Below are 20,374 nucleotides of genomic sequence, written 5' to 3' on the forward strand. Positions count from 1 at the left end.
GCCATACCTACTCCTCTAGCAAAGTATTCTCGACACAAATGAAGGTCGTTTTCACAAGATATTAGAATTATCTCCGCCAGACTCTGAGGGAAGAAAGTGACCTGGTCAGTGACTGCGTGCACAGTGACCGCGGGGACAGGAAGGCACAGCCCGCTCTACCCACCTTATTCTGCTTGTGCTCCATGAGCTTCCGGAAGGAGGGCTGCTTAGACAGCACTTTCCCTCCTGCACATTCCACAATTGCCTTCATCGTCGAAAGGCTTGGGCAGATTCCGGGTGTGATGTAAAAATACTTTGCCTTAAGATGAAAATACACATATGCTGTTTTTAAAATGCTTTTACATTTTACAGTACACAATTTTTCATTCCTGAAATTATAAAGGCAATATTCAATACAGCATGGTTAACCTGGACACTCGTTGTTGGGAGGGGGGAAAAGGGAATCAGAGGGCGGGTACCAAGAACAGTCTGAATGTATGCCATTTTTCATAGGTTCCACATAAAAATTTTAAGAAATTAAAAAATAAAATAAAGACAAAATTTCCCCACTTACTGGGCCTAGAAAAATCCAGGTATGTACGCCTGGAAATAATTGAGCCCATTCACATGTGAAATATGACCTATGATACTGAAAACTAACCAGGTGATAAATCAGTAAAAGAAACAGAGAACGTGCACAACTACTACAAACATCTTTCTCAGTTTCTGTAAGGTACTGGGGATGGAACCCAGGGGCATTCTACCTCCAAGCTACACCCATCTAGCTCTATTTTTTATTTTGAAACAGGGTCTCACTGAGTTGCAAAGGGCCTCACTAAGGAGCTGAGGCTGTCTGCAAACCGCGATCTTCCTGCCTAGGCCTCCCAAATGCTGGGATTACAAGCGTGCGCCACCACACCCAGCTCAATTTCTATAAAATTCTAAATCGGCATTATACGGAAGCGCAGTATCTGCCCAGCGACAGACCAGCGGCACAGCTCCTGATGTGCAATCCTCCCATTTCTCTGTATTTGGACTCAAACACAACAGGAAGGTGCTGATGCTCAAGAATCCCCTGGTAAGTCTGTTCCTACATATGCCACAAAATCCTACTTTGTTTTAAATTGCTCGCACAAAAAAGATAAACAAGCCAAGCGCGTGATGCGCGTCCGTGATCCCAGTTCTTGGAGCTGAGACAGGAAGATCACAGGCTCACTGCCAGCCCTAGCAACACAGCAAGACTGTCAGCAACTTAGTGAAGTCCTGTTTCAAATCGAAAAGTAAAGAGCTGAGGGTATACACCTAAGTGGCAGAATGCCCCTGGGTTCAATACCAAGTACTACAAAAAAAAGCTAAACAAACATTTATAAAAATCATCAAACCTTTAGGTAAAATGCATCCTAATGGTATTCAAAATCATTTCTAATTCCTAAGATGGCTTCTTAAGAAGTTCAAAGAACAGATTATCATTATTGATTTACTCAGCTCTTTGATACAAAAACCCCTACCCAACTGTCTTAAGTCTCTTATCTAACACTTAAAAATGTTCAGTTTTCAATTATTTAAGCAACATTCAGTTAATATTTTCCTAGTGTCATCTCTAGCTGAATACATACTTATTGAGAATAGCATAAGTAAGCAATGTCCTTCAAAGTTTTAAGAGCAGAGAAATGAACGTCTCTTCCTAATTAAATCACTCCTGAGTCTTCTAACAGGCCCACCGATGTGATTCTGAGCAGCTTTTTCCCATTATACCAAGGAGCAGCTCTCTAGGGATGTGCTGCGCTCCCTCCTATGGCCCCGCAATGTCCACGGAGTGGCCAGGAGCCGGAGCCGGAGCCCTCGCCAGGCCACCCAGCACTGCCAAGTGGACCGCCGCAGGTCCGCCTGGACCAATGTGGTTTTTCCTCTCATGTGTACCTTAAAAAGTGGAGACATGTGTGCTCGTTTTAAGGACTCTTCCAAACTGAAAGAGAAAAGCACTTCAGCCTCGGCGTCCCGGAGAATGTAGTTCTGCTCATCTGGAAGACAGAATAGCACACGCTCTGAGAAGCGCAGACGGGTTGGCAGGTGAGGGCCGGCTGAGGGCCTCCCTCCGCAGGAGCGCAGGAGTGCTCCTACCCCCAAGCAGGTGGCAAGTATTGCTTGTGGCTACATTTACCTGTACAGACTTTGTATTTCTATCCCACCATTATGTTTCAATTTATTTCCTCCTGAAAACGCCACACTAAAAAGGACAGGCTGATATTCTTTCTCCTGCAACCGGGCCAATCAACAGGGGGGAGGGCATAAACTCTTTTGGAAAAGTTCCTGAAGGCTGCAGACCGTCTTGCCCACCTGCACCTGCCACACACTGATCTAGGGAGTTCACAAACTCTCCAGCCACAGGCCTCAGGTAAAGAACTCCAGTCCTTATACAGCTCCAGGACACTGTGACACCCACGTGTACACACTGGGCGCCTCCCCGGTGCCACGAGGGACACCAGAGTCAATCAGATGATAATCACTGAGGCGGATTTATCATGCTTTGCTGATTTATCCAAATATACTTTTAAGGACTTAAAAGTGTACAGCACTCAATTTCCAGGATAAAAATAAAATAAAAAAGCACATAGCAATCAACTTCTGAAGACATTTAAGATTTTGTGGTTTTTCTTACAACTGGGTATTAAACCAAGGGGTACAGGGGTATTCTACCTCTGAGGTACACTCCCAGTCTTTTTCAAATTTACTTGGAAACAGGGTCTCATTAAGCGGCTGAGAGCCTTGCTAAATTGAGGAGGCGGGTCTCAAACCTGAGATCACCCTGTTATCAGCTTCCAAGCATTGGGATTACAGATATGCAACACAATGCCCACCTTCCAAGAAATTCTTATAGGCTGGTTTTCAGTTTCCATATTAAAAACTGCCCAAAAGTTAAAGAACACAAAAACTGAAGTCTTGTTCTGAATGTGTGTCATGCTGAGGAGCAGTTCTCTGAGGCACCAGCACATGGCCTGGGCAGCTGGGCACGGGGCTGGCCACCGGATGTGGCTTTCAGGATTTATTTACTTCCTGGAATTATTTCTGTGAATAATCCCACAGCTTGCTGGCACTTAGCCATGAGCATTCACATTACTACAGAGACATTAAGATGTATTTACCAACTGCTAGAAACACAAAATTGATCTACCAGCCCGCCGGCCAGCCAGCAAACCAATTCAACTGTTTAACTTTGTTTAGGTGAAAAAGAATGTCTATAAATTGGAGAAAAACTGATGACTTAAAACATTAAACAAAAAGGTGGCATCACGTATCACTAAGATCACTCGTGAGAACCTGATGTCTCGGGCAGAAACGAGCCGGTGAGCCGTGGCCACTGTGGCAGAAACCGCGCCGAGGAGGGGGAGCAGCGAGAGCCGCTCTGCACCACGAGGGCGACCTCGTGGCCGCACAGAGGAGCAGCGGGGAGATGTGCGCGGGGGTCTACAGGAGACAGCTCCAGAGGGCACAGAGCAAAGGGGCAGCGCCCAGAGACCACGCATCTGTGAAAGCGGTGGATCCAACTCCAGGCTAAACAAATACAAAACTACAAAAACAGGCCCCTACCAAAAGGCTGAAGTGGTTTTAAAAATCCCTAAGATGGCCGGCTCGGTGCCCACGGCGACGCTCGGCCCGCGCCCGCCCTCGGCTCCTTGGGCCGGAGCCGCGCTCGCTCTTCAAGTCTGCAATAAAAAATGGCTTCCAATAAAACCACATTGCAAAAAATGGGAAAGAAACAGAATGGAAAGAGCAAAAAAGTTGAAGAGGCAGAACCTGAAGAATTTGTGGTGGAAAAAGTACTGGACCGGCGTGTGGTGAACGGGAAGGTGGAGTACTTCCTGAAGTGGAAGGGGTTCACAGATGCTGACAATACTTGGGAACCTGAAGAAAATTTAGATTGTCCAGAATTAATTGAAGCATTTCTTAATTCTCAAAAAGCGGGTAAAGAAAAAGATGGTACAAAAAGGAAATCTTTGTCTGACAGCGAATCTGATGATCGCAAATCAAAGAAAAGAGATGCTGCCCACAAGCCACGCGGCTTTGCCAGAGGTCTCCACCCGGAGCGGATCATCGGCCACAGACAGCAGCGGGGAGCTGATGTTCCTCATGAAATGAAAGATTCTGATGAGGCCGACTTGGTGCTGCCAAAAGAGGCCAATTGCTTTGTATGAAGAGAGACTAACTTGGCATTCTTGTCCAGAAGATGAAGCGCAATAATTGTTTGCATTGTTCATATATATATATATATATATGTGAGTGTGTGTGTGTGTGTGTGTGTGAAATCTGAGTCTTGGTTATTTGATTTACTAGTGTGAAAATAACTACATTCTAATGAAAATCAAGTTTGATATGTTGGTTTTGGAAGTAGCATTGGGGGAGTTGCTGGGTTTTTTGTTTTGCATCAGTAGCACTGGTTACTTCGAGCAAATAAAAGCTTTCTGTAGTTGCTTCCTTTTTAAAAAAAAAAAAAAAATCCCTAAGATGGGGCAGGGCTGTCAATGCAGTGGCACAGTGTGTGCTGAGCATGCATATGCTCCCTTAATGGCCAGCACCCACTCGATGCCTTAGGATGCTAAAAGAGGTAAGAAATTAGCCAGGAAGAGAAATTTCAAATACTAATTTCCAGAAATAATAAAGCAAAGCAAAGGTCAACAATCTTCCTGAGGAACTCCAAGGACAATCTGAAAGTGGACATTCTTTAGTATGTGTTTAAAATGCCAGTGGGTACCAACAGCGGATCCTCCAGTGTGAGGCAGAGACAAGGCTGAGGCGCGGCCAGCTCAGGGCCGAAGGACAGGTGAGAGGCCCAACGCCGTGCAGCACGGCCGCCCCAGGCCAGAGCAGCCAGCCCCCACGGCCGGAGCCAATGCACACAGGCCACTGCTGGAGGAGCCGGGGAGCTCACCGACTGTGCTGCGCAGCCACACAGCCTGTGAGGGCGTGCCTCTCCACACAGACCTCTACTCCACGAAGACTAACCGCAGGGCAAAGCTCCAGGAGGGGCCCTGGGTGACGGCGACTGTGGTACCCACCAGACACAACTCGCGAGGAGGAGCTGACCAGCCGGGCTCCATACAGCCAAGCCTCTGTTCTGTACAGGACATTGTCAAGAGACTGGGGAGAGGGGTTCCAAGACGGGAGGAGAGACTGCGGCTGGGATCAAGGAGGAGAGAGCAGAGCAGAGGGCGGCAGCAGAGACTCACGGGGAAGGCTGGCAGCTCCTGCGACCGCGACTCCACACAGGAAGTTGTGCTTACCCCAGGGGGGGAACACCAGGAGAGGCACGTGGACTGGCCATCGCGGCAGCTGACTATCCGCAGTGGCCGCGTCTGAGCTTAGAGCTGGGAAGCCAGGACCTGCAACATCGTCCAGCTGGACATTTTTGATGACCACAGGGAGAGGCTCCAGAGCTGGCGGGGGCAGGAGCTGACCCCTCATCCCCACTTGGTGCCGGGCAGGGGACAGAGCAGAGTGCAAGGAGGGCAGCGGGCGCCTGGGCTGCTGCGAACCTCTGCTAGAACAGGTCCACATGGCACCTTGCCCACCCGAGCGAGCGCAGCTGTGGCTGAGAGGGAGGCGCAGCTGGGAGTCTGCAAGAGCCTGCCGCCATCGCCTCCCGTGCCTCCCAGCACACCGCTGCGCCCACAGCACCTTTGGGAGCAGGGTACTCTATCAGAACAAGTTTTTCTGGGCTTTACAGCTTCTATGTAGAAAAAAAGCTGAATTTCTCCTTATTCTGTATGTAGAAGGTTCTAGAAACGCTTAGGTGTATTTATTACCCTATGAAAACCCTCCTCTACGTCCAGCCCTAAACACAAGCACTCTGATCCACGACGCCCTGAGTGATGCAGGAGCAGCTTTCCCTTCCTATAGAAAGAGACCTCACGCTGTGCCAGGGAGGCTGGTGTGCACCTGTCTCCTTTCCAAATGAAGAGACAAACTGCACTTTATTGCTCTGTGAGAATGTAATTTCACAGCCAGACTTCCAAATAAACTAATAATTTTGCTTGTAATCCCAGTACTTGGGAGGCAGGGACAGAAGGATCCCAGGTTCAAGGACAGTCTCAGCAAGTAGTGAGACTTTCATCAACCGAAAAAGACTGTGTTTAAAATAAAGAAAAAATAAAGCTGGGGGTATAGTTCAGAGGTAGAACAGACCTGGGTTCAACCCCGAGTACCACAAATAATAATAATAATAAACTAATAAGAAAACAACAGGGAGACAGAGCTTATTTCCCCCAGATAACATTCAAATTACCCAAACCTTTATATTTCATGGTCAAAAGAACCATCAAAAGAACCACTGACATGAAATAAACTTGTAAGCACACGTGAACAACTGCATACAGTTAAAGGGCAAACGAGAGGGCTGCAGGACGGAGGGAACGGGGCGGTGAGGCCCAGGCCCCCGCCACTCACCGATGAACCTCTGGCACCTGAAGCACTCCTCCAGCCACTCGGGCGTCACGATGTGCTTCACAATGGAGACGGCCGTCAGGAACTTCACGGTGCGCGTCACCTTGCTGGCAATGAGGTGTGTGCACTTCTGCACGGACTCGGCGACCTCGCCGCCAAGGATGTACAGCTTCTAAAGCCAAGAGACGGGAGAGCCCAAGTGAGGAGTGCAACAGAGGGTGCCAGTCTGAACATGGGATTGTGAGCGCCGGCCTCGTCCTCGGCCCCAGAGACCCAGACAGGAGGCGCAAAGCCCGGCCTGCGGAGGGGCAGGACCAACAAGGCACGTCTCTGCAGCCAGCGCTACACAAATCAGGACCAAAACAGGAATTCTTCACCATCAGCAACTCAGCTTCATGAATACATGAAATGCCCCAAGAACATGCAGCCAACTTCACAGAGACAGGAAGTGTGCCAAGACTTTCCAAATAAATGCCGGTGTGACTGAAGGACAGCAACACACAGCTGCTCTTTTAAAAAGGATAGCATAAGCGGGCGTGGGGGCGCACACTTGTAATCCTAGCACTCGGGAGGCAAGACAGGAGAATGGCGGTTCGCGGACAGCCTCAGCTTAGTGAGGCCCTTTGCAACCCAGTGAGACCCTGCTTCAAAATAAAGGATAAAAATAGGGCAGGGGGTGTAGCTCGGAGATAGAATGCCCCTGGGTTCCATTCCCAGACCCACAAAAAGAAAAAAAGAAGTTAGAAGTAACACGTACACATCTGACCCCACGCAGGTCAACAGGTCACCATGGCTCCTCCAGAGCAGGTTTCCCTGGGCCCAGCATATGGGTGGCGCCTCACTGGGGCGCTTGTGCACGCCCGGCTCATCAGTTTCTCTCCAGCACTTTTTCCTTTACAATTTAACCCCTGACACCCACCCAGCCAGACCAAGCAAATCCCATCGTGCCCCGTGCTATTTCCAACTCTGTTCCCAGTTATCGCTCAAACAAATACACACCCCCAGCCCGGCGTGGCCTCTCTTCCAGGAAAAGGAGGCTCGGGTAGACCGTTCCAAGCAGAGGACCTGGACAATCAACATGCGCCCAAGTACTCAGGAAGCGGTGCCCACAGGGGAACAGGAGGAAGTCTCCTAATGGCTGGCACCACCAGAAAGGCTGATGTGAGGCTGGGAGCGCGACCTCGACAACTGTGGCAACAAGCTATCCCGATTAAGAACGAGTTTTGTTTTGTTTGGTGGTACTGAGGATGGAACCCAGGGGCCTTCTACCTTTGGGCTACACTTCCAGACCTATTTTATATTTTATTTGGAAACAGGGTCTCTTAAGCCAGCAAGGCTGGCTTGGAACCTGCGCGATCCTCCTGTCTCCCCCTCCCAAGTGCGGGGATTACAAGCATGCGCCACCACGCCCGGCCCAAGAATGAGTTTAATGGACTGCTAGCCTGAAGGACATGTCCACAGGAAGGATACCAAAATTCCTTAAGCGAAACAGAGTAGAATTTCACCTTAACGTACTGCTGTACTTGGGCCGGCTCGAATCCAGTGAAAAGCACAAAAGGCGTCAACTCTGGTGTTAACTTCTTAGTGGGAGGCGGTAAATCTTCAATTCTGCAAAACAGACACACAAAACGCAACTCCGTTACTTCCTTAGCGTGAAGATGCCCTTCAGCAAGCGCGCTGGGCGGCGCGGCAAGCTGCCTTCTCCCTGCTCACGGGCGCCCGCGCCACGCCCTCAACACTTCTCTTCTCCAGTCCAGTTAGTGTGGCCTCGGGGCACTTCCTAAGAGCTCCCTCAAGATTCACATCGACCTTCGTGACCCGGGCGACTCCTCGCTGGCAGGCACAGGGCCAAGGACCAACCCAGCGCTTCTGCTCCCCTTTCAGTCCTAAGCTCTGTCCTCTACCAAAGGATGAACAAGCTGTCTGACTGAAGGACACGATTTCAATAAAGTCTTCCAGCCTTGTACATTTCTCTTAAAGTATTCTTAGTCTTATTTCTCAGTTTATACTTAAATGAGAAGGTGTATGGAAAGTTTAAAATTTATCTGTGGCTTAAAAATGCAGTCATGCCATTAGGACCATTTTCAGGCGCTGCTCTGGATCTGGGGATTACACAGGAGAACGCCACCGCAGAAAGGAGACAGCTCCAGAGCCTGCACTCTGGCCAGATGGCAGAGGCTTTTCACCCCGCAGCTCGCCGCGTATCTGCAGTACCCGCAGGACACCTGCAGCTGAGACACCAACCGCGCTCGAACCTCCTCCCACCGCGGCCCACACTGCTCCCTCGGTGGACCCAGCAGCCCAGAGGAGCAAAACCAAGCGGTGGGCTGGCGCTCTCAGCGCCTGGCGCAGGAGCGCAGGAGTGCTTCCACAGTGCCTGTGCCTGGGCTGGGCTCTAGACCTCAGCACATCCTCCCCACGGCAGCCTCTGTTTTATATGCTGGGGACTGCAGTAAGGTCTCACTTAAAGAAAAAGGCTCTTTTAAAAAATAAAAAGAAACATGAGCCCAGCGCGGTGGCATCCTCTGGTAGTAGTACTTGGGAGGATGAGACTGAAGCACTACGGGTTCAAAGCCAGCCTCAGCAACTTAGTGAGGCTCTCGGCAATCTAGCAAGACCCTATTTCCAAATGAAAAATTAAAATCGGTCTTGGAATGTAACGTGGAGGCAGAAAGCCTCTGGGGTTCAATTCCCAGTTCCCCCACCAAAAATAAATAAATACAGAGAGAAGTATGTCTTTATTCACTATCTCCAGTGATAAGATGAGATATATCCTAGTGTGTGTGTGTGTGTGTGTGTGTGTGTGTGGTACCAGGGATGGAACCCAGGGGCATTCTACCTCCAAGCTACACCCCCAAGCCTACTTTTTATTTTTTATTCTGAAAGAGGTTCTGAGTTGCAAGGGCCTCACTACAGAGCTGAGGCTGTTTGAGAACTGACAGCTCCTCTGTCTCAGCTTCCTCATATCCTATTAACTGTAAACAGTCTTAGAAACGTTCCCCAACTGCCACCAGGTCTTCAGAGAGCCCTGCAAAAGACACTCAAGCATCACTAAAACCAAGTTACCATCGTACCTGGCTCTTTTGGAAGAAGGCTGGACGTTGGCTACTTCATTCTGTTTCAGTTTTGGAGGTAATCTGACACCCTGCAAGTAAAATATGTCTACATTAGTCAAGTCATCTCCAGTGATTTTGGAAGCTTTCAAGAGACGTAGGTGTCAAATAAATCACCTAATCATAAGTAAGGGCAACACTCGACCTCACACCAGTGCCACCTAGAGCCACCCAGGACGGCACGGGCGGAGGCACCGCCATGCTGCGATGGCACACGCCTGCAACCCCAGTACCCGGCCGCTGAGCCAGGAGGAGCGCAGGTTCACAGCCAGCCCCATCAACTTAGTGAGGCCCTGTTTCAAAATAGTAATGATGAGGGAACAATAACAACAAGTAGAAACTAACACTCCAGAAAGAGCCTGTCTCTTTGTTCTCTCTCTCTCTTCTCTCTTTCCTTTGGTACTAAAGAATGAACCCAAAGGCATTCTACTTGCAGGCCACTCCCTAGCCGGCTTCTTATTTTGAAACAGGGCCTCCGTCAGTGGATGAGCTGTCCGGAGACCTGCGATCCCGTCTCAGCCTCCCAGGGAGTCTCAGCCTCCCAGGGAGTCTCAGCCTCCCAGGGATGGGGTTCTGGAGAGTCCCAGCCCCACGCTGCCCCCTGCACTCGCCACATCCTCTCAGTCCCCATCCTCCCTCACCTCGGACCACACACATCCTCAACCTTGAGCTTCTCAGAACTTTTACTTCCAGTATTTTGTGCTGTGTCCCATATAGTACGTGAAAAATATGACATGTCTCTAAGATTATTCTTAAAACAAAAACATTACCCGTGGCGGCAAAGCAAATGCTACATGACAATGAGATGAACACAGCCACCGAGGGCGACAAGGTGCCCAGGCAGTGACTCAGGAAGGTGCCACGTCCAGGCCCAGCCCCGACCCGGGCCAGAGCAGGGCGCCCAGCCTAGGGGGCCGCCTGTACCTCGATTCCGTCACATCTTACACTCACTCTTTCAAAACACACTCTACTTGTTCATGTTTTATTCTTTGAACTATGTTTACCTCCTGTAACTACCTCTCGATCACATTACCTTTTCTAAACATTGCTACCATGTCTAGACATAAGTAAATAGGCATGTGTCTAACATATCTGGAAAGTTAGCTTCGGACAGAAGGAAGAGCTTTACAGGAATCTCCAGGAAGCTTTAGCATCTCACCACTTAAGTTTCCAGCCCCTGCCCACATCTCCAGGTCCACAGCCACTGGCAGCAAGGACAGGAATGCAGGTGGGCCACGCACCAGGCTGAACCAGCCTCGACGCTAGGGTTTCAGCTTTTAGTTCAACGCCACAAGAGAACTCAACAGGGAGAGGCACTGACAATTTGAGTATCTAACCATGCGGTGTATAAGAAAAAACTGGCGACCCCCTTCCCAGCTTAGTCTTAAAGCTACCCCAAAACCCCCTTCATCTGAGTGGGCTGGGAGATTACTTGTTCTTGCTGCTACGTCAGAGCTGGTCACACTTTTTTGTATGGAGGTGCATACTTATAATCCCAGTACTTGGGAGGCTGAGACAGAAGAGTCACAATTCAAGGCCAGCCTCAGAAACTCAGTGCAGCCCTCCACAACTAGGGAGCCCATTTCAACATAAAAATTAAGTAGGGCTGGGGTACAGTTCAGAGGTAGAGTGCCCCCAGGTTCAACCCCCAGAATCAAACAAGACAAACAAAACAATGCAACAGAAACCGCCTACTTTGAGCTAGAAAAAATATATACATACAGTGACATCGCTAGCATTAAGAACAGGAGGGAGCTGACTGCAGACAAGCTTCCTGGAGACACTGAAAATGAGCGCGCCATGGCACAACCGTCAGGAGGTGGGCTTCGTGCTAGTGTAATCCTACTAAGAACATTCTCCTAGCTAGGCATGGTAGCATATGCCTGTTATCCTAGTTATGCAGCAGACTGAGGCAGGATTGCAAGGTGAGGGCCAACCTTGGCAACTTAAGAGACACACTTATCTCAATGTAAATAAAAAGGGGAGTGGAGCATGGTGGTGCACACTCGTAATCCCAGCATTTGGGAGGCTGAGACAGAATGGTGAACATCCTAGGCTACTTAGTGAGGGACCCTCCGCAACTCAGTGAGACCCTGTTTCAAAATAAGAAATACAAAACTGGACTAGGGGTGTAGCTTGGAGGTAGAATGCCCCTGGGTTCCATCCCCAGTACTGCAAATTAATCAATTAATTAATTAATTAAAAGGGGTAGGGGATATAGTTCAGTGATACAATGCCCCTGGGTTCAATTCCCAGTACTACAATAAAAAAAAATGTCCTCCTCATGTAGCTGTTATGGTTAGAGAACGTCCCTGAAGAGCTCGTGCATTCGCGTTTAGAGCTGCTAGCGCTAAGACAAGCGGTCGCACTCTCCTCAGTGCACAGGCCCACCACTGGGGCGGACTTCCTGGGGGGCCTCGGCTGGCAGGCCCTCGGGCGGGCCTGAGGACTGCGCTGCTCTGCGCCTGCTGGCGGGCAGCTCCGGTCTCCAGGTGAGAGCGCCCTGCCCCGCTCTCTGCTTCCTTCTGCCGGGCCCCAGCTCCACAGACCCTGCCCCACGTGGGCTGAGCCCAAAACCGCCAAACTGAGCAAACAGCTCTTCCTTCCTCCAGTCTGTTGTTCTGGTTCTAGACGCGAGGATGGTGAGCGAGACGCTGCTCGAGCTGCACAATCCCCCGTCACCCATGCATGCCAGAGCAAAGGGAACAGGGCATGGGGGTCCTTACACAGAGACGGGGAGCCATGCAGCGAACGACACGCTGGACTCACACTTGACAGCCACCCACCGCAGCCTCCGAGGCAGCTGGGACTACAGGTGTGCGCCGGCTCAGAAGTCCATTCTTACGGAAGCCCAGGCTAACACACACGTCACAACGGGCAACGGTCCCGAGCCTCGGACCTCCACCGCACCGACTGACAACACGGCAGTGCTGACGGGCTCCAAGGGTGACAAGCAACACAGGAGGAATTCCAGGGTGAAAACGACTGCACAGACTTGTTTGCAGCTGAATAAACATGAATGGAAAACACCGGTCGAAATAAACAATGTTCTACCACTCAAACTCCACGGATGAGGATATGAACAGCCCCTCACTCCAAAACCAGCCCGTCGTTGTCGGCTAACAACCATCGACCCAACTCGCAGGGTGCCCTATCTCGTGGGAGGCTGGTCCAGTGTGATGTGACCCTGACCCAGGTCCAGGAAAACACTCCTGAGGAAGGAGGCCCTCAGAGTGGGCCTATGGCCAAGGGACCACAAGCGTGCTGCTTCCAAGGGCCTGCCTCTGTCCTGGGAACGAGAAGCGGGCTCTGGTTCTCTCCTGTCCCAGATCCCCCAGGCAGGCACAGAGCTCTCTGAAGTATCGCTCCACGTGTGTGTGTGTGTGTGTGTGTGTGTGTGTGTGTGTGTGTGTGTCTCTCTCTCACACGCACGCACGCACGCACGAGTGACTAATGATCATCACCAACAATCAGAGGACCAGACAGATCCGGGACGTAGGAAACATTTAATGGTGAGAAGTGCTCATTTGCTGTGATGTTGACAAATACAGGAGGAATTTCAATTTCCAAATACAGTGAGACCCAGGCGATTCCTAACTTGACTTACCATCAACAACTCTGCTGAGACCTTCAGCGGAGCTCGCCAAGCATCTGAAGAAAGGGAGAAAGAGGACTGCTTAAAACACCATGCTTAAACAGAAGAACCTTTCAGGGGCTGGTAATCTTAGACTCAAAGGTGGCTTAGCTCACACAGTTAGTACTGTACTTAAGTTTAAGAAAAGCTTCCACTGGGCGTGGTGGCGCACGCTTGTAATCCCCGCACTTGGGAGGCAGAGACAGGAAGATCGTGCAGATTTGAAGCCAGCTGTGCTGGCTTTAAGAGATCCTGTTTCCAAATTTTAAAAAAGTATAAAATAGGTCTGAGAGTGCAGCCCGGAGGTAGAAGGGTTTCCAGGAACCCCAGTACTACCAAAAAAAAAAAAAAAAAAGCTTCCAGGGATGGATTAGAAAGCTGTCATGTGGCTGCATGAATGCTCCGCTTACTGTACCCAACATGAAGCGGCAGACACCGACTAAAGAAAGGCTCTCGCCATCCCACCGCGTGGTACGTGTGAGACATTTCCAGAAGACGGTGTCGAGTTCTGGGCATCACACAGCCCGGGATCTTCCACACCAATTATGACGAGGTGGCCAACAGGGAGGGCCACTGCGCATCGGCAGGCACATGTGCGGTAGGAAGAGTGGACATGAGGTGAGGCTGGACCAGCAGGCACGCTGCAGAGACAGATCAGGGCTCAAGACGAGGGGCCCGCTCATGAGGAAAGCCAGCCAGGTCAGGCACAGTGGCGCACACTGTAATCCCAAATCTTGGGAGGTGAGGTAGGGGGATCACAGTCTCCAAGCCTGTCTGAGCAATTCAGTAAGGCTCACGTCAACGTAGCAAGACCCTGTTTCCTAATAAAAAATAACTCCGGACATGGTGCTACACGCTTGTAACCCCAGCACTTGGGAAGCTGAGACAGAGGATCATGGTTCCATGCCAGCCTCAGCGACTTCGTGAGGCTCTTTTGTAACTCAGTGCGACTGTTTCAAAATAAGGGATAAAAAAATAGGGCTGGGGTATAGCTTGGAGGTGGAATGCCCCTGGATTCCATCCCCAGTACTGGGGGGAAAAAAAAACCTCAGAATTCTGCTGCAGTTAATTTTCAAGTGCTCCAAGCGGACCTGAAGCTCAGTACACTATCTGCAGTAAGCATGGTCCTCCCCTGGAGGCAGCGTGATGGCGAAGGGCTGGCCATAGGAGGCACGGCGAGGTCAGGAGGCTGCAGTGAGGACAGTGGCCAGGAGAAACAGACACTAGGAAAGCGGGTCCACAGGGTCAGGGCGTTTCTCAGCACCGGGGTGCCTAGGAGCCGAGCCTGAAAGGCTCATGTGTCTTTCCTACTCTAAAAGTCCACTAAAACAGACAAGATCACCAAACCAACAAAAGCCCTGGGGAGAAGGCAGAGGCACGAGGCAGCCTGGCCGGAAGGCGGGCTGGGCCTGGCGCCAGGATCTGCTGGGCACAGATGCCCCTCTAAGCTCTGCCCAAGCCGGGTCGGGTGGGAGAGCGCTCACCCAGGAGGCTCAAGACGAGGTGCTGAGTAGGTGCAAACGGGTCCTGCAGGCTGAAGGCCGTGTACCGAGCGTGCTGCAGCTGCCGCAGGGCCTCGAAGTTCCCCAGCAGGACGTCCCCGAGCCACTGCGCGTTCACACAAGGGATCCTCCACTCTTTGGCTTTCTCGTACTTCAAGCCACTTGGTCTTTTTATTTGAGGAGAAAACACAATTATTCTGTGTTAGAGCCAACCTGCCAGTGACTGCTGACGGTAGCTGAGGGGCACTGGGCTGATGAGGTCACAGAACACCTGCTCCTGCCTGACCCCACTGCTACCCAAACTTCACGCATTCATCTAAACTTGCCAATCCAAATGCTTTACAGAAATTTCTGTAACATTACAGAAAATATCACTGCCATTCCATGAACAAACTGATGTCTACAGCTGAGTTTCTACCTCGAAACTACAACATATTAAGAAACACAGAACTGCTCACACACACTATTGTAGGATTAAAAGTGGTTTCAGAACGTGGCTTACTCTTTACAGATGAGGACTGTGTTGCTGCGGCACAGATACCCCGTGTATTTGGCACCTGCCAAGTAGGCCATTAACTTGAGGTCATCTCTGTCACTATCAACAAATCCAGTCACAGAGATAATCTGCAAGAAAAAGATACAGGTTAAAACACACACACACACACACACACACACACACACACACACACTCACGTGTACATGCACAAAATCCAAGTTAACTTTTTTTACATTCTACATACAGAGCCCTCATAGGCAGGAAGAAAAGGCAAAACAAGAAACACTAGATAAAGGAAAATTGTTTTTGTGCTAAAATTCTGCTACCCAGCTGATTCCGTTACTTTGTTGAGCATATAAATATGAGACGGATCTTTACGCAACAACCGGGGTGAGGGCTCAGGAGTGCTGATAAAGCCCAACCGTGAATGTACTGGGATGATGCCCGACTTGTTTTAGGACTGTAAGTAGTCACAAAGACTTTGGAGAATCCACTACATATCTACAATGTGCAGAAACTATGACTGCTATGGGAAACAAGAAGAAATACTGTTTTTTATGCTAGATACTTCAAAACTGGGTCACACGCCACTTCTCAGAGCAGAGCACTGACTCAAACAGCAAAGAGAAGTCGGTCTCACGTGCTGGGAACATGGCTTCCCTCCTGGCGGGAAGGCCACCGGGAAGTGGAGGGCTCGGTGCGGCGGCACCATCCTCCTCTTCTTCAGGACGGTGTTGAGCCAGTGCGCGGTGACGCAGCGCTTCCGCTCCCTGATCGCCTGTCAGACAAAACCACACACGTGCTGTTCTGAGCTTCTGCTATGGGGCTCAAAACAAATGACAACACTGGGGGACTATGAAGGCATCTTTCTAGAAACCTTAAAAACAAAAGAATTTCACTGCATCCAACACATGGTTTACTCAAGTAACAAGCTACAACAGTCTAACTGGTTACATTTATTTTTTTATATACTTTAAACAGGTTCTTACTAGGTAGCTGAGAGCCTCACTAAGTAGCTGAGGCCGGCTAAAAACCTGCATGATCCTCCTGTCTCAGCTTCCCAAGCTCTGGTTACATTTAATAGAAACTGAAAATGTTACTATCTTTAGTGGGGATTAAAAACAACAAATTTTGTGACAATCTTTAAAATAACAATAATCAAGAATCACACTGATGATGATCAAGATTAAAATTCCCCTATAAGAACACAAAGGTTCCCATGTAAGACAGGTATAAAAATGCAACCACACACCTAGATTAAACCACAGGAAGAGAGCTCATGAGGATTCTTCTATTTTTTTTTCTTTCTCTCTTTTTTTATTTTTGCGGGTTGGGAGATGGAACACAGGGGCATGCACCTCTGAGCTACACCCCCTGCCCTATTTTTTTAATCTTTATTTTGAAAAAGGGTCTCACTGAGTTGCAAACCGCCTCGCTATGTAACTGAGGCTGTCTGCGAACCACGATCCTCCTGTCTCAGTCTCCTAATTGCTGGGATTACAAGCGTGCGCCACCACGCCCAGCCAGGATTCTTCTATTTAATTGCAAAGTTGATCCAGTAAACAATACATAATTTTTTTCTTTTTTTGTGGTACTGGGGATGGAACCCAGGGGCATTTTACCTCTGAGGTACACCCCAGCCCTATTTTTAATTCTTTCACTGAAACAGGGTCTCACTGAGTTGCAAAGGGCCTCACTAAGTAGCTGAGGCTGGCCGCAAACCCGTGATCCTCCTTTCTCAGGCTCCCAAGTACTGGAATTACAAGTGTGCACCACCACGTCTGGCTTAAGAAAACTTTCAAGCTGGGCTTGGTGGTGCCCAAGGCGTGCACATGCAAGGCAAGTGCTCACCCACGAAGCTACATTCTCGTTCAAGAGGACTTTCTTAAGGCCATGTATCACATACACCTCAATATCAATCTACCAAAAAGAGTACTCTAATGAGAGCCGGCGTGGTGGCGCACGCTTGTCATCCCAGCGTTCGGGAGGCTGAGACAGGAGGTTCGCAGTTCGCGGACAGCCTCAGCTACTTAGTGAGGCCTTTGCAACTCAGTGAGACCCTGTTTCAAAATAAAGAATAAAAAAATAGGGCTGGGGGTGCAGTCGGAGGTAGAATGTCCCTGGGTTCCACCCCAGTGCTGTAAAATAAAAGGAAGGAAGGAAGGAAGGAAGGAAGGACGGACGGACGGACGGGCGGGCTAATGAAAAGAGTAGGAATGACACTGTGAAGGCAAGAGGTGGCCACCCTGCCGAGAGCCGCCTGCCCAAGCGCAGGCAGTCGAGGCCCCAGGCCTGTGTGAAACCCCTCTCTTCAGGTCACTGTGTCAAGGGCGGGCAGGAGCCCCACTGTTTCCTAACACTACCTAGAATTTCCCTTTCTTTCCCACTGCGCAAAGACAAGTGTCCACAAAAGTGTCTAGCCCACCAAATACTCTGAAAATTAATACGCAACTTTCCTATTTTTAAAGGTGGAAAACGTTCTTTCCAAAAGCACCAGTCACGGGAATCTTAAGGCTGCATATAAAAATGGCAGGCTGTTCCAAGTGCCAGGGGAGGGGGGCTGCTTACCTGTGCGTACATACTACTGACTTGGCTCTCGCAAAGCAGGTGTGTGCAGCGGCTGGTGAACGTGGGGTCCACAGTGCCACCGTGTGCCTGGATTATCTACACAAAAGACCCAGCCAAAGATGTCGTCAGTCTCAGTTAAAGGGAGAATGCAGCAGAATTTTAAGTTCAAATAAGAAAGCTCTTAAAAAGGATCCAGTCCGTATTTATATAGCTTAGTTCCCCATAGTACAAGATATGTAGCAACCATATTTACAGACTTTGCTACTCATAAAGTGCAATGAGCTCCAACACTCATTACATCTCAGTTTCCACAGAGAAAAGAAGAAAAGTGAATGTCCTCCTGTAAGCCAGGGTCTGCACTGCTGCGCTCCTGACACCGGACTGTGCGCCGTGTGGGAAGGCTGGCCCACCGCGCGGGAGTGGCCAGCCCTGGCCTCACATGGCCGCCAACAGTCACTCCCCTCGCTGAGTCGGCTAAAAGTATCCCCAGATATTCCCAAGTGCCCAAGTTCACACCGCTCAAGAACCACCACACTAAAAGGAAAGAAGAAAACAGGCTGGGCGCAGTGACACAAACTTGTAATCCTAGCTCTTGGGAGGCTGAAACGGGAGGATCACAAGTTCAAGACCAGCCCCAGCAAGTAGTGTGACTCTCAGTAACATAGTGAGACCGTATTTCAAAGTAAAAAGTAAAACAGAGCTGCAGGTATAGCTTAGAGGTAGAGTGCACCTGGGTTCAATCCCTGGCACCCCCAAAAAAATCCCCAGTACCCCCACATACACACACATAAGCCAAAAATTCAGAATAAAATTAAGAATACCAAATATGCTTTAGAAACAGACTTAGTATTAGGTGAGGAAGCTGATAGGCGCCCAGACTGTGGTGTTGACTTAGCGATAGGCCTCGCTCAAATCTCAAAATCCAAAATACTGGATACCGAAGGAGGGCAACTTCACCATGGTAGTGAGACCGTGAACTTCAGAAAGGACCCGTCCTCCTCAAACCCCCATTCTGTGTCGTGTACCACTTTTAAGTTACTGTTTACTTTTCCTGCAAGTATTACAAGCCATCATTTAAAGGCACACAAGACCAGAAGCCCGCCTGTCCCTCCCATGCACCCTGACACAAATCTCCCATTTCTTCTGATAAGCACTAATAGAGTCTGACTCACCGTCTACGTTTACTTTCCATCTTTTTTTTTTTTTTTTTGCGGTACTGGGTTCCTGGAATCCCTTCTACCTGCGGGCTACACTCCCAGACCTATTTTCTATTTTTTATTTGGAAACAAGGTCTCGTAAGCCAGCAAGGCTGGCTTCGAACAAACGCAATCCATGAACCACCACACCCGGCTTACTTCCTGTCTTATACATTATCTACTGACCTACCATGAAGGCCACGCCTTCCCCCAGAAGACACAGGTGCCTGCAGCCTTCCCACTTAGACCCTGCCACCAATCTTCCTCGGATCAGCAGTGGCCGAAGGCAGCCAACACTGAGCTCCGTTCTCGTCCAAGCTTTGGCTTCTGGCGCCAGCAGCAGCCTCACCCTCTGGAATGTTCTGGACAGCCAGAGCTGCGGCGACTGCACACTCGCCTCCCTTTTGGTCCGCTGTCACATGCCTTTGGTCGTGAGCCGTCTTCCTTAATAATTTCCTTCCCTTCATTCTCTGTTCCCCAACTCCTAGTATTTAATGGTGAGCCTCTTGGACTAACCCTTTAATTTAAACAAGCAATTACAAAAAAAAAAGCTTGACTCTTTTTCCTGAGTTTTACTCTGCTTCTGAGAAAGGTTTCTGAATGTCACCTTTCAACAACTCAGGTTTTAAGTTACTGCTGTAATTCTCACAAATGCCTCCCGCCTGCCGCCCGCCTAGGCCCATCCCTGCCTCCTCGCCGGCAGGCAGAAGCACCGTCCCGGTGAGCTCCAAAGCCCGCAGGCCACACATGCCATGCGCGGCTGGCCACTTTGCTCACCCCTTTCCCACAATGGTTCCAAGGAGCAAAATGCAACCACCACAACGCAGCATCTGGGGCGCCTCTGCAGACGTGGCCGGCCTCCCTCGCCTCTGCCCGCTGCGCGCACGCTCTTCCCTCGCCCTGTGCTTTCACAACCCCGGGCCTGTGCCTGGCGCTGTCTGGGATTCTCCCCAGTTCTACCTCTGCTTGTCCTGTAAGAGTCAGGGCGGGAGTCACCACGGCCAGACCTCTGAGCACAAACCCCCATGCAGGTTCACATCCTCCTTCAGGCTCCAGGACAGCCCGGGGCCACCTCTACCCCAGCGCCTCTACCCCACTGCTGGCTGCAAAGGGCCGCTGGCCAGCTCAACCTCTGCTTACCCAGCATGGCCCTGGTCTTGCAGCGTGCTGGACATATTCCAGGGATGTCTACATGAAATGCATGCTAAATGGGTTTGAAACCTCCTTAAACTCAGTTTTATTAAAAAAAAAATTGATTCAGTTTTGATTTGTGGTACAGAAAGAAAAATTGCTTACTTCTTTTATGGGCCACTAGGCAACATAATAAACAAACAAATGGACTTCCATTCCATAATTAGATTGGCAAGCTTTGAATCTCTTTGGGCCTGGAGAATCTAGAATTCTCTAACACTTGCCTTTGAAGAAAGAGAACGTTTAAGACACAGGTT

General features: G+C 49.8%; 1 protein-coding gene and 1 pseudogene across 2 annotated transcripts in view; one reads left to right on the plus strand and one right to left on the minus strand.

Annotated features, from left to right (window-relative positions):
- Positions 1 to 20,374, minus strand: part of PAXIP1 (PAX interacting protein 1) — a gene marked incomplete at its 3' end in the record, with an annotated part of 51,536 nt that overhangs the window by 162 nt on the left and 31,000 nt on the right. Inside the window, exons 9-19 of the mRNA XM_080701134.1 lie at positions 17,731 to 17,826; positions 15,803 to 15,940; positions 15,169 to 15,290; positions 14,649 to 14,833; positions 13,138 to 13,181; positions 9,492 to 9,562; positions 7,923 to 8,025; positions 6,421 to 6,589; positions 1,900 to 2,000; positions 164 to 298; positions 8 to 83 (exon numbers count right to left, since the gene is read on the minus strand). Coding sequence (XP_080557260.1) covers positions 8 to 83; positions 164 to 298; positions 1,900 to 2,000; positions 6,421 to 6,589; positions 7,923 to 8,025; positions 9,492 to 9,562; positions 13,138 to 13,181; positions 14,649 to 14,833; positions 15,169 to 15,290; positions 15,803 to 15,940; positions 17,731 to 17,826 — 1,240 coding nt within the window. The remainder of the gene's footprint in view (positions 1 to 7; positions 84 to 163; positions 299 to 1,899; positions 2,001 to 6,420; positions 6,590 to 7,922; positions 8,026 to 9,491; positions 9,563 to 13,137; positions 13,182 to 14,648; positions 14,834 to 15,168; positions 15,291 to 15,802; positions 15,941 to 17,730; positions 17,827 to 20,374) is intronic.
- On the plus strand, positions 3,696 to 4,218 carry LOC308266728 (chromobox protein homolog 3-like; annotated as a pseudogene). Its single transcript has one exon. The product of its transcript is annotated as a chromobox protein homolog 3-like (transcript).

The sequence above is a fragment of the Muscardinus avellanarius genome (genome assembly GCF_963383645.1).
Source record: "Muscardinus avellanarius genome assembly, chromosome: 9".
Taxonomy (NCBI): domain Eukaryota; kingdom Metazoa; phylum Chordata; class Mammalia; order Rodentia; family Gliridae; genus Muscardinus; species Muscardinus avellanarius.